A 14173-nucleotide genomic window follows, 5' to 3' on the forward strand; every position below is an offset into this window, starting at 1 on the left:
CTGCTCCAAAAAATCTAGTCAGAGATGCCTTCCTGACCAAGGAACTTTAAGAAGGCGACGAGCAGTAATGCGTATAGAAAACAAAATACGAATTACTTCTGTCTAAATATAACTAAAGCCGAAAAACAAAAAAAAAAGATGATCACAAGACCATCAAAGGGGATGACTATTTTTTGAGGCTCAATTCAATTTTGTCCAGATTTTTTACTCAAGCACGGTGTAAAGAAGTAATCATGAAGGGACACTTCAAAACGTCTAGAACAGAAAAAAAGTTGGCCTATAAAAACGGAACGTTTTTTTTCAATAGTAGGAAACCATCATTTAAGGCCTTTGCAATACAAACATGATCTTAAGCCAAGCAACATTTTCACTTGAAAATTTCATTTGATGAGCTTAAAAATCGGAATTTTGTCATAAAAATTAGCTAGGATACTATATTACTTTTCGTAAATGGGTTTTAGTTGTTTGTTTTTTTTTCCAACACCTGTTAGGACTGGTTATGACTCAACCTCTCATTACCCGGGTTGACCAAAAATGTTAGTCATACAATTTTCATATATGGAAACATGCTAATCATACACTTTTCACGCATTTTCATAAGTACAGAAAATTGCATGAAAGGTCTATGATTAGTATTTTTTCTTATATGGAAATTGTATGACTAGCATTTTTCCATAAACCAAAAATTTTGATTTTATACATTGTGATTTCTCAAAATTTTTTGGTTGTGTTCGTAACCGAACACAAATGACATAAACCTTGGTTACTCAAACGTAGTAACCAAAGGCTTGGCCGTCTCGTATTAAAAATGCATTGGAAATAGCCTGAATTATTATCATTCTGTGTCACACAAATAATATAAAGAAAGTAACGAACTTTTAAGTTTTGTCAAAAGTTTTCAAAGATGACGATTTCTAAAATTTGACTTTTTAAATTACCAGAAATTGATAAGGCATAGAAAAACATGTCATACAAAACAAGAAGAATTTAAGCGTTTTTGAAAAAAAGTTATGAAGAGAAAAGGAAAAAAAATCCAATATTAGTATATCCAGGACTACGTTATACACACAAAAAATTAAATTTTGCATGCAAATATTTTTTTCAAAAAATGTTTGTTTGAGTACGAAAATCAATTTGCGGTTGAAAAACACAAAAAAAATTTGGGGGCAATTTCGAAAATACTTTGTCAAAAAAAATGCTAGTCATACATTTTCCATATATGGAAATTGTATGATTAGCATTTTTTGACAAAAGGTTTTTTTTTATGTAGTACGATACACCGAATTTTATGCCAAAACCAGAGAAAAGTTTTTTGAAAATTCGACGTCACCATTTTAGCAAAATGTATGAAATTTGTATGATTAGTATTTTTTCATAGACTTAGCTTATGGAATTGCATGATTAGCATTTTTGGTCTATGGAGGTCAACCCGGGTAGAAGTGCATCATTATTGTTGCTCATTTCCATACAATAAAAAGTCCAGCAAACACTACAAATATGCATATAGTTCTTAAAGAGGAACACATCAGTGGGTCTCCGTAAAGGAGCACAATAGCTCTTACATCGTTCCTTTTCCCTATTACAATTTCAGGGATAATAATCAATTCGTAATTAAATGAATTATTTTCGACTTTAATGGTTATGATATATTTTTTTTCGAAAAGAATGGATTATATACGATTGAAAGACTCCTCGTGTTTGGGCAAAACCTTGAAAATTCCGACTGCTTTTCAATTGGTCTCAAATAGTTATAGTAAGCTAAATAACGACAAACGATTACGTCTCAAATGGCATAATTCCCAAATGGCACAAAAATGAAAAATTTCCCAAATGGCATAAGTTTGATGCAACAGGTGCATTAGGAAAATCTAGAACAATTTGTTCGTAAACAATAATGTGAGAAAATTAGTCAAGTTGCAATTCAAATGTTAATTGACATTTTATCCTAAAATTTTAAACTTTTTTATCAAAGCGAAAACCATAAGATTGCGGGCGGTTTTTGATAAGCTTCATGTGGTCAATTTTTCCCGCACATTTGCTGCTTAACATTTGTTTGAAAGCAATTAAGGCTCTTTTCCAGTTTCCCACCCCAACCCCCCGTAAACTATAAAATAGAAAATAGCAAAACAAAGCTTGTCAAAAATTGTTCACACGACAATTTGTATGTTATAAATGTTGTGAAATTTTATTCACCTTTTCACGCTGACACGTTTTAATGCAAATTTCAACATGAAAAGTAATTTAAAATGGATTTTTCCTTTAATGAATTTCAGAAAAAAACAAAAGGTGGTCTAGAAAAGAGCCGCAATTAATTCCAAATCTTGTTCACATGTTTTCAATCCTGACGAAATGTTAGAATTAGAAATCCATAGAAAACGTTTGAATTACAAAAAAAACTTGAAATGTATGCCAATTGGGAAAAGTTTAATTTTCATGCCATTTGGGAATTATGCCATTTGGGAAGTTACCATGACAAGTTATATGAAATTTAGTCTGAAAATGCCAGATTTCAAGTTTAAAAATTGAGTCGCCTATGGAATTATAAAGACCAATTAGAGATGGTGGTCAGTAACTAGACAACAGTGTACTCATACTCGTCAGCAAGTAGACAAATACTACTTTAACCATTCAAAACTGAGATAAAAAGCAAGCTTACGAAACAAAACTTTATTGTATTTTCATTACGTTCTTTTGCTTTCTTGGCTCCATTCCTCCATTCTGATTGGTTAATATAGTAATTGTCTACGTATGAATGCGCGGTTGTCTACTTTCTACTGGGGCGTTCAACAGTGCCGAAGTACAACAGAGCCGAAAAAGGCGGGAAAGTCTCAGAATAATTTAAACGCATTTTCTAAAGTGCGGGAAATTAGTGATAGAAAATCACACTAATTTCAGCGCCAAAATGATGTCTACAACTGCAAGTTTAACAATTATTTTGGCGCCAAAACTTCTAAATAGCAAATTTTTTTGCTCAAAATCTTTGAGTGTCACTTAAGATTGTAAACGTTCTCTGTTTAATTTTTGATTGCCGCACTTTTTATGTTGAAATTTGGTCATATTTTCAGCACTGTTAAACAAAGTTTTCATTTTCGGCACTATTGAACTATTTTTTTGGCACTCTTGTGATTCTGCACTGTGTTACTGCCCCTTTTCTACTACGTAATCACCAAATAGCTTGTCTCAGTTCCTTTTAGAAGGGATTTTGTTTCGCATTGCGTAAAAGGAGAAAATTCGCATTGCGTAAAAATTCGCCTTACACTTTCAGCATCAAAGTATAGCAGTACGGCTCGTTTCAAGGTTTATGGAGCACTAATAACAAAAAAAATTAAATGTAGTAGAAAATGAAAAAAAAATTCTAAAATTTGAAACTTTTTTATGAAATCATCCCCCCACACGCCATATAAAGTATAAAAGAATAGATTTCACTCAATGTAACCAATCAATTATGGCAAATAAGCTTCTTTCAACCAATTTGGAACAATTTCTAAGACGGATTATATCTCGCTTACGCGTTAATAGCGCCAAATACATCGCGCGTTAATTGTCCCAAATTGGCCAAAATGGCAATCTTTAAGCTCCCATAACTTCACAAAAAATGGTCACAGGTGAAATATCTTTTCAAATTTGAGCTTATCACAACAATACCTTTCGAATGATGTAAAAAATTCTGTCAAAAATGGCTAGTTAAAAAGGCAAAATTTGTCTGAAAAAAAAACCCACCCCCCGAGCACAAATATTCCGTTACTTTTGTATCGAAAGTCGGAACAAAAAGAGAATACTTTGATGGTGTCGTGTGAGGTTCAAGGTTCATAGAGAGGATTTTGTATCAAGCAGGGGCCTTCGTAGATCAAGAGATTGAATTACGAGAGAAACAAATTCTTTTCGAAATTTGCCTGAACAATAAAACACCCGAGCATATTTTTTCTTGTATCAGAAACTGCGAAGCTGCTTGTATCAGGGCGAAGCGTTGAATGTTCTCCGACTTCTCTTTTTTTGGTTTTTTCAGACTCAATTCTTTCCCCTTCGCGCTATGTAAAATTTTGGAATTTTTCAATTAGCCGCTTACGCTTAAACATCACGAAAATTATTATGCGTCAAACTAAATTGGTCAAATTGGCAAAAATACGAACCCCCATAAATTTTCGAAAAAACAAATGCTTTCGAAAACAGGAACAAAGTTGAGTACGAGCTCAAGACAACAGAAACCTTTAGATGATTTGAAAAATGTTTGTCAATAATGGCTAGTTGAAACGTCGAAAAATGGCTTAATGGCTTAATTCCCAAATGGCATAAAAATGAAAGATTTCCCAAATGGCATAAGTTTGATGCAACAGGTGCATTAGGAAAATATAGAACAGTTTGTTCGTGAACAATAATGTGAGAAAATTAGTCAAGTTGTTAATTCAAATGTTAATTGACATTTTATCTCAAAATTGTAGAATTTTTTTATCAAAGCAAAAATCATAAGATTGCGGTTTTTGATAAGCTTCATGTGGTCAATTTTTCCCGCAATTTTGATGCTTCACATTTGTTTGAAAGCAATTAAAGCTCTTTTCGATTTCCGCCCCCCCCCCCTTCAGCCCTTTCCTTTGGTTTTTTCTGAAACTCACATATAAAAAGTCCATTTGAATTGACTTTTCAAGTTAAAAACTGCATCAAAACGGGTCAGCATGACAGGTGAAAATCCATTACGTTATCTAAATTCACCGCGATTATAGAAAACCTAGACAACAATTTAGCCCATAAAACCTAGACCATTATAATCAAATTTTACCAAGTAAACTACGGCACGGTTTCCCTGGTTCGTTGATAAGTGGCTGTACTCACCTGAACATCATAGATATGGAAGAAACTTAGATTGTGGTGTATTTTCCCACGCAAAACCTGGTACGCCAAACAAACGCCAACTTGAGAGATACATGATCTTAAAAGACTTTCAAGCGTGGTTCAAGCTGCGTTGGAAAACGCCAAAAAATTTCATGTATTTCCAGAAACAATTGTCTGATTGGTTTCGCTTTTCAGACCAACTTTAGGTCAAATATAACAAAGAGCAGTTGATTTGGGTCCTTTTCTGCACAATTCCAATTAGGGAAAGAGACTAAGCTAGCTCAATCATGATAAATAGACCCTCCTTTTCTTTATAATTATCATATTCTCAAAATATGAAAAACAAAAAAATCAGTTTCTTCTTCATGCTTTGTTTTCTGAAGTCTATGAGTTGATTAGAGCAACCAAGGTCAATGCTGACTTTTTCGAAAAAAAATACGAATAAAACTTGAAATTTAAAACGAGTTTGTGTCTGTATGTTCCTGGATTCCAAAAAGTAATCACTAATCTTTAAACATGTTCCAAAATGTAAGTGGATTCCACTTACAAAACTTCCGTGGATTCCGCGTACAAATGAGTGTAACGTAAATTTTGTCGGCGCATTTGTTGTGTCGTGGATTCTTCAACAAGCGAATATAGCTAGTTGTTTTGGATTCCGCAACTGTCAGTGTATTCCGCAAAATGTAAGCGGAATCCGCAAATTTAAGTGGATTCCGCAACCTGTAAGTGGATTCCGAATTTTGTTCAATACTGAAACTGCATATGAACAATTAAAAGCTGAGCTGAAATTCTTATCTCTAGCAATGCGGAATTTAAAAGCAAAGACTTAACCATTGTCAGCTAAATCCACGAACACATCTTAAAACATTGTTTATCTAAATCGGTGGATGTCATCTTTTAGTATTTTGGAAACACAACACCGAATAATTTCAATATTTGTAGTCATTGAGTTGAGAGTGTATGGAAATACAACACACAGCAGATCGCCAAATTGGGTCAGTATTTGTGATTGCGTCAATCCCAAATACTAATTTTGGAAGCATAACGCCGAATAAAATCAGTAATCGTAGACATTGGGTTGAGAGCGTATGGAAACACAACATACAGCATATCGCCAAATTAGGTCAGTATTTGGTGTTCCATCGATCCCAAATACTGTTCAGTATTTGAGATTAATAAAATCCCAAAACTGGAATAATAGAGAATAAAATGAATAAATTTTGAGTCATTAGGTTGAGAGTGATTAGAAACCCAATGCATTGCAAATCGTCGAGTTAGTTCAAAATTTGGGATTTCATCGATCCCAATTACTGGTCAGTAATTGGGATTCCATTAATCCCAAACACTGATCTATTCTAGTAAATTTCTATTCTAGTAATCTAATCATCTAATCAAATTTCTAATCAAATCAAATCATTGAATTAAAAGATATAATTTTAAAGGCTACTACATAAATACATTTATGTAAACATAATCCGCAAACAAAATGCGGATTCCACTTACAATTTGCGGATTCCACTTACATTTTGCGGGTTCCGCTCACAGTTGCGGATTCCGCAACAGCTCAATTTAACTAGACACATGTCTTATTTTTTGATTGTTCAGTTTGTCTCCACAAGCTGTTTTGGATTCCGCAAATACGCTTGCGGATTCCGCAAATTCATCTATTTTAGGAGCGATTTTGTGCGGAACAGTGTTTTAAGTATTTGTTTGTGGAATCCATAGCAGCAAAGAAGATCAAAGAAAAGTAGCAATGATGTGGATTCCGCGACAAATCTGATTTTGGCCTGTTGCGGAATCCGCATACAATGAACAGAATGCACAGTTTGGCCTCGTTAAGAATTTTTTAAAATTTTTTAACGTTTTTTGTTTCGTTTTTTCTAACTAGTTTTATAGATCTTTTTTCACACCACACAGAAAAACGACACTCAATTGAATGTACTTTTTTGTATTCTTTTAAGACTATGGCCAGAACTTTCTGTGCTACTTTTACACTGACCGATTATCTTTGTTTAACTTTGGTTCAGTTATTATTGAAGAATAATGTCAAAGTAATTATTGTAACCTCCAAGTTGGAAATGGATGTTGTGACGAGGTCATTTATGGGCAGTTGATGCTGCTTGTTCTGCACCTGTTCATCCACCAGTTGAGCCAGCTGACAGAACGACTAAAATGAAAACAACGACACGCATACTTCAAACTCTTCTCATCAGTAACTTCTCTTAACAGACAGCGAATAGCGCATCACTGTTCCCGAGTCGAGATTTTTCACCTAATTTGAAGCAAGATTTGAGCGATTTGAGCGGTTTTTTTAAACAATTACGCTCAAATTTCAATGACATCATAGCACCGGAAGAGAAATTCAGTTGCAATAAGTTTGATCGTCCAAGCCTAGGTCGTCAAGATTTGAGAGCGTTCCCGCAGTGACAAAAATGGATTAAAATCGATACAGAAAAATCTACAGATTAACGTAAGTATAGAATCGATTTATCTACAACCATTTTGAGAACAATAACCGATGTTGTACAGATAAAATCCAATTTTTTCCATCAAAAATAAATGGATTTAGCGCCAAGTTATTAGATTTTCCTATAGTATAAAACCTGTATATAATCTGTAGATAATCTGCATAATCTTTATACAATAAAAGCTGTAGATAATCTGCATATCATCTGTAATTAATATGTAGATAATCTATATCAAATTGATTATATTGCCTAAAAGCTATACGGGTAGAAAAAATTCAATTTTGACCATTCAAAATTTGAGTTAACAATTTTTTTTGACAAATCCAACAAAATTTTTCAATCGGGAAAATTTTTTCTTTATGTTATATTGAGCTGAACTCACTTAAAAAGATTGGTTACCACAAACTACAAGTTTCAAGAGATCCATCAAAAGATTTTGCAATCTAAGGATTTCCGCGGTAAGAAAAGTATTTTGTGCAAAATTTCTTCGAATATCATTCAAAAGATCAACCTGTTCAGCGCATTTTTTGTGATAAAAACATTTAAAAAATTAGAGAATCAACATAGATCAATTTATTTTCTGCTGCAACTTATTTACACAATATAGTATTTAAGTTTTTTGTCAGATCAAACATCAGTACAAAAATTTAAATAAAAAGCCTACATTATAATTTTGTTTCAATATACTCGTTCTATCTGATTGGCGAGAACGTTGAGAAAATCAGTATACAATCTGCATATAAATTGCATAGAATCTGTATAAAATCTGTATATAATCTGTTTATAGTCTGTATATAATCTGTAAATAATCACTATATGTTCTGGAGATAATCTGTAGATAATCGGTCCCCCTTTTGCACATTTTATTAGACTTTTCGTCAAGTGAGCTTTGAAATAGAGTTTTTATCCCAGCCACCTGACGCCTTGCACTACTGTCATCGGGAGTATTATTATCACCATTTCTTCATAAGGGAAAAGGAGAAACATAAAAGCATGCGAGCTATACAGTTCATCAATGCCAACCGCTGCTGTGTCCCTGCTTAAGAACTACATGCAATTTTTTGGTCTTTTTTCTGTGCTGGGTAATGCTGCCGCACCCTCAAGCAACGAGCAAGGATCATTGAGAGGCGGAGACGTAGCCACTTCACCACCGCTCCCCATAGGGTAAGTAAAGGGATCGGTATTCCCTGTTTCCAGCAATTAACCAATCCACCCTAGCAAATTCCGAACCAGACTGCTTTTGCCAAGGCAAAGGCCTGAGAATTTCCACAACAATTTAAGGTCTATAGAGCAGTGATCGCTTTCACAAAAATGGATGACATTTTCAATAAAAAATGAAAAAAAAAAGTTTTATTTTATTTTTTTTTCGGGACCACCCCCTACACGCTATTTAAACTACAAGCTGATATTTTTGCACACAGCAAAAAATTAAACAGTACAAGTGGCTTGATTCATTTCAATTTGGAACGATTCCTAAGACTGATTAAATTCCGCTCACGCAATAGCAGCGCGAAATAAATCTCGCGTTAATTATTTCAAAAAACTGGCTAAATTAGCACTCTTGAAACCCTAATACTTTACAAAAAAAAATGTCACAGTTGAAATATCTTCCAAAATTTGAGTTCAAGACACCAATACTTTCCGCATGATGTAATGGATGAGTAAAAATCAAGTTTTGCATCGTGGAATTTTGTGAAGAAATTGAGACACGCAGTGTCAGGACGTGAAAAAAAATTCGAGATGCTGGGTTAGCTTTGGCTTATCTGGTATGAAATCCATATGAAAAATTGAACAAAACGCAAGCATTTGAAAAACAAAATCACGCTTACACGCAATTTTTTTCTCTATATACTTTAAGTTGATCCTTATAGGAAAGGGGATTGCACAAGTGTTTCAATTTTTTCTCTAGTGATTCAAATAATGCTTTAGTTTTTCAAATATTGCACTGGTACTTAAAATATTGCAGTTGTTTTTCAAACATGGCATAAACTTTTCAAATATGGCAGGAAACCAAACTGAACTGAACACGTGTGTTTGATATCAAAAGATTGTCAAAAATTGCCCGTAAAATTGCTTGTTCAAAGTCGAAAATTTACGGGAAAACACATTCCGTCATTTTCTTCGATGTTGGAAAATTTATGCAATGAATTTTTTGGCCTTTTTCCAGTTCCACCCTCTTTGATTTTTTGAAAATCAATTTAAAAATCTACTGAATATGGCTTTTTAAATGACGCAGAAGCATTGAAATGTGTCAACGTGAACAGGTGAACAGTTTTTCACTGCATTTTTCACATGCAAAATACGGTATGAAAGAGTTTTGAAAACTTTATTTTGTAGTTTTACAAGGAGACGAGAAACTGGAAAACCGTCAATTTTTTGGGTTCGCGAAGACATTGTGTTTCCATCTTTAGATTTTTAAGCCCACACCTTATTCGCAAACCGTTCCCAGCTTGGTGATATGTGACTACACCAAAAAAATTTAAGAAAAGCAGTAGAACATTATAATAGTATACCGTATATAAAAGAACAAGTAAAAAATGTTTTGTTATACATTTGAGCTGCGGACAACAATATTTTTCTGATTTTATACAAAATTTTGAAGCAAAAATACTTCATTATCTGATCGGAAGATGACTCAATCAAAAATCACCCCAAGCATAATCAAGGCTGCTCGTAAACTAAGGCAATGTTTAGAATGTTCTGACTGCTGTCTATTGTCAATCAGACGCTTTTAGCAAAAAAAATGCTCAAAAAAAGAAAATTAAAACTCTATGCTTCTGAATTTTGTCCCCCACAAGCAATGTAAAGTACCTATTGATATATTTTGCGTGGGGCAACATATTCGTAAGAACAAATTGCTTGCCTCAATTCACTTTGTTATGATTTGGTTTGCCGCTTAAGTTTGAAAAGAACGAACTATATTGTGCCTTAGTTATCCCAGTCTGGATTATAGTCGTCAAAGTAGTCCCAAAATAAAAACCATTGTATTTTTGTAAAAAAAAAAACAATCACAGAGACATTTTTTTCATTTTGAGCTCTATACCACGGTATTTTAAAGATGGTATAGAATCCTTTTTTTCAAATTTCTTAAATTAAAAAGCCAAAAACGATTGTATAAAAACCACACCGAGAGTAAATTTTCCGCATTTTGTCCCTTAAGTTTTCCGCAGAAATCAGAAGAGAAAAATTATACAAATTTGTAACGTATTTTGAGAGTTTCTAAATCATACTACATATGTTTTTGAGCCATATGTCATACAGCAATGGGACGAAGAACTTGCAGGTTTTCATTTGATATCTATAAAAGAAAAACTTTGAAATCAGAGGACGTTTTCAAGCTTGGTTGATGCACCCACTTAAACAATGGGAGAACAAACTGTATATAGGCTCACATTTTGGTGTCTGTAGTTCACTGGACCGCAGTCAAGTCTGTTAACATGTTCCAAAGTCTAAGATTCCTCTAAGGTTCCGCAAAGTTGCCTATTTGTCGAGCGATTTTGAGCGGTATAGTGTTTAAGCCATTCGTGAATACAAAACACCAAGGAAAATTGAAAAAAAAAAAACAGAAATATTTCGGATTTCCGAAAAAAAATCGTTTTCGGGTTGTTGCGGAATCCGCTTGCCATGCACGCGTACACAGTCTAGCCTCGTAATGCCAGATTTGAGAGGCTTTATTATTGAACTAAGAGACTATCGAACTTGATTTCATTCGTACTCATCCTACTCGGCAGTCTTTCTTTTAACCATTAACTTTTCAAGTACCGCAAAAAGCTGTGAAAATGACGGAAAATGAAAAAGTGACACATTTAAGTGACGGAATATTTGTGCTCGGGTTTTTTTTGCTCTCGACAGATTTCGACTTCTTAACTGGCCATTTTGACAGATATTTTTGATCACCCGAAAAATATTGTTGGCCTGAGCTCAATTTTAAGAAGGCATTCCTTCTGTGATCACTTTACGAATGATGGGGGTTTCAAACTGCCAATTTTGCTAAAATGGGACAAACAGTTGGCATTATATTGCAAGCTATTAAAGCGTAAGCGGCTGTTTAATACACTGATAAACCGCTGCAAGTTGATCTGAGACATGCTTTTTTGCTTTGTTAGATTTTTTGCTCCTGGTGAAATATATTTTTGCACTTTACATTTCATAAAATCTCGAAATTAAAAAATAAAATTAAAGTTCATGTCAGTTAGTTTAAAGCGAAATTTGATCAATTTGTTTCTCGTTTTAGTTCCACTGCCAGCAAAAGTGGGAAAAATAGGGGGAAAACAGCTTACTTTTTTACTGGAGGAGACTATGTGAAGAATGTCTGCAGTTAGCGACTCTGCAAAATGGGCGGAGTCGGCACACTGATTAACTGTCTCGGAGAACAACTTCTGTTCACTTCTCAGATCACGAAGCAGCTCGTGAATGAACTCAATGCAGTATTCTTTGCAGCCCAGTTGACCTTGAGATGGTGTAGATTGATAGGTTGAGAGGTGATTGATTGCCGATTGACATTTTTCCATAATGATTTGGGTGGCAACCGGAAGTTTTCTCATGTCGCCTTCTAATTCGCCTTCAATTTGCTGAAATAGACACTCCCTATAATAATTTCCATTCTCTAAAACTTGTCCAAGTAATTTGGCTGCAAACACAATTTTCGGACCGACGAAACACACGTTGTTTTCTAACGCATAAAGTGGTTTTGTGAGTTATTTCATGAGCATGAGTGACGCGACGCGATCCATCTTTTATTGAGGATTTCAACTGAAAGTGATGCAAGGCGGCTAGATTGAATTTGGAACAATTTGGAATTGGGAGCCGACAAAGTTAGGTGCTAACTAATGTTTTGTCTCAGTGGTCTGGTCTGTCTAGCTGGCAAACCTTCTGTTTGGAACTTTCCTCTTCCTTCCTATACAGAACTCTATAGTTCCTCTGTACATTTAACTCCATGTGATGCAATTGAGGGGACGGCGGCTGGTCGCGGCGGCTGGCCGATCTCTCACCCTGCCTACTGTCGGCGGCGGCTTGTGAGGCCAACACGCGTCGTCTAGAGGACGAAGATGTGAAAGTCGGTCGCTGGAAGCGATGTGTGTTGCCATTAGTGGCATCCTCTTTTTTGAACCCTGCTGACCCCTCTTGAATGTGTGACTTGTTATGGTCACGTGATACGGTGTCACGACAAGGCGACGAGTAATGCGTGTGAGTTGATTGAGTGTTGCATGGAACTACTTTGATATCGTCAGCACACAAGTTGGTCGCCGCTTTAGAGTTGTCACAGATGAGTCTCAACTCGCGGTCCAAGTACTTAAGAACGAGTTGAAAAGTAAAATAAAGATACTTGAGAAAACTTGGTGGAGAATTAAAATGGAAAAAATGACCGGGCAAGAACGCGGGCAAATACATTATAAAATAAGAATTGCTGTTCCTTCACACAAAAGTGAACAAATATCCTCTACCCTGTGGAGCTGTTCAATCTGAGGATTCTGTCTTCTAAAACCGACCGTTTTCAAATTGCGCATCTGTGCTATCTTTTCCCAAAACACAACACATAGCTCTTCCCAGTGTAGCCTAACAACCAATTTTTAGCTCAATCACACTCTAAATTTCGTATAATGGGGGTTGTTAGGTTAAAGAGTCATTTTACCTTCCTTTGCCTCATGAACTAATTAAAATAAGTGTGGTTTGCCTTAATCAATTGCACTACTTAAGTGAGGGCGGCGGGGATGGGCTAAAGCAGCATTTTCAGTGTGCCTAAATTAGCGTTTGTAATTTCAAAATCATATGTGAACAAGGATAGCCGGTTGCTGTGAAAGTAGCACAGAATGTTCCGACCAGAGTCTTAAGAAACTACATAATTTTTTTTTTCAAATTAGTGTAGTTTTTTCTTCTGTATTTTCTATTATAGGGAAACAGGACAACATATTTTGAACAAAAATGGCCAGAAAAACAAAAAAAATCATAACTTTTTTTAAAAAAATTTTTGAGTCTCAAAATGGTGTTTTTAAAACTCCAAAAACAAAGCATACTCGAGTAAAACTATAATTCAGTATAAATAATCAATTGTAAACTGCCTAAATTAGACATACATCAGCGTGATTGCTCACTGTACTCGCTCGAACTTCGAAAAAAATCAAAAATTTCATACCGGTTTTTCTCGACACTGGGAAAACATTGATTTCGTTCGAAAACTTAAATGTTGCTCAAATCACAACCAGAAGAGCTTTAATATGATAAATCACTCGTCTCTTTCCGATGATAATTGGCGATAGCTGATTTCGCGCGGAAAAAAAACACAATGAAAACAAGGACAGCCGGTAAGTGTGCAAACAGCACAGAATGTTCCGACCCTAGTCTTAGATATTACAAAAAAAAATGTTTTAAATTAGTTTCGTATTTTTCGCAGGGTGGATAAAACGATCTGAACGAATGACTAAAACTAAGACATTTTCGACAGTCATTAAAATAATTAAATTGGACAACAGTTTTGAAAATAAACGACTGAGAAAAAATCAATGCAACTATCATAAAACAAAAATCCAAATTTTTTGAAACTTTTTTTTCCAAAATTCTTTTGAATCTTAGAAAATTTTCCTAAAAAGTCCCAAATTTTGCTAAAAAAAGACAAAAAAATAAATAAAACTATCCACAACTAAGTTTTCGCGTCTTGAATACGCATCAAAAAGCTATTGGAGGCCTGATCGCTCGCCTTTAATAGCTCAGAATTAGGCCGAAAATCAAAAATATCAGACCGAATTTTCTCGACACAGGTAATTTTTCAGAAAATTTTGAATGTCTTTCAAACCACGACTGACAGATTTTAATATGGTAATTCACTCGATCCATTCTGATGATTATTTGTGGTACTTAATTTTGCGTGGAAAACAAAAAAA

The 14173-nt window shown here is 34.7% G+C and overlaps 1 protein-coding gene across 2 annotated transcripts in view; it reads right to left on the reverse strand.

Moving 5' to 3' along the window:
• The window catches only part of LOC134846189 (uncharacterized), a gene marked incomplete at its 3' end in the record, with an annotated part of 116090 nt that overhangs the window by 28263 nt on the left and 73654 nt on the right, over nucleotides 1-14173 (reverse strand). For both annotated transcript variants that reach the window (XM_063863440.1, XM_063863438.1), the window contains 2 exon segments: nucleotides 6893-6994; nucleotides 11576-11866. In XM_063863440.1, the coding sequence (XP_063719510.1) occupies nucleotides 6893-6994; nucleotides 11576-11866 (393 nt within the window).

This window comes from Symsagittifera roscoffensis, chromosome 5, assembly GCF_963678635.1.
Source record: "Symsagittifera roscoffensis chromosome 5, txSymRosc1.1, whole genome shotgun sequence".
Lineage (NCBI taxonomy): Eukaryota > Metazoa > Xenacoelomorpha > Acoela > Convolutidae > Symsagittifera > Symsagittifera roscoffensis.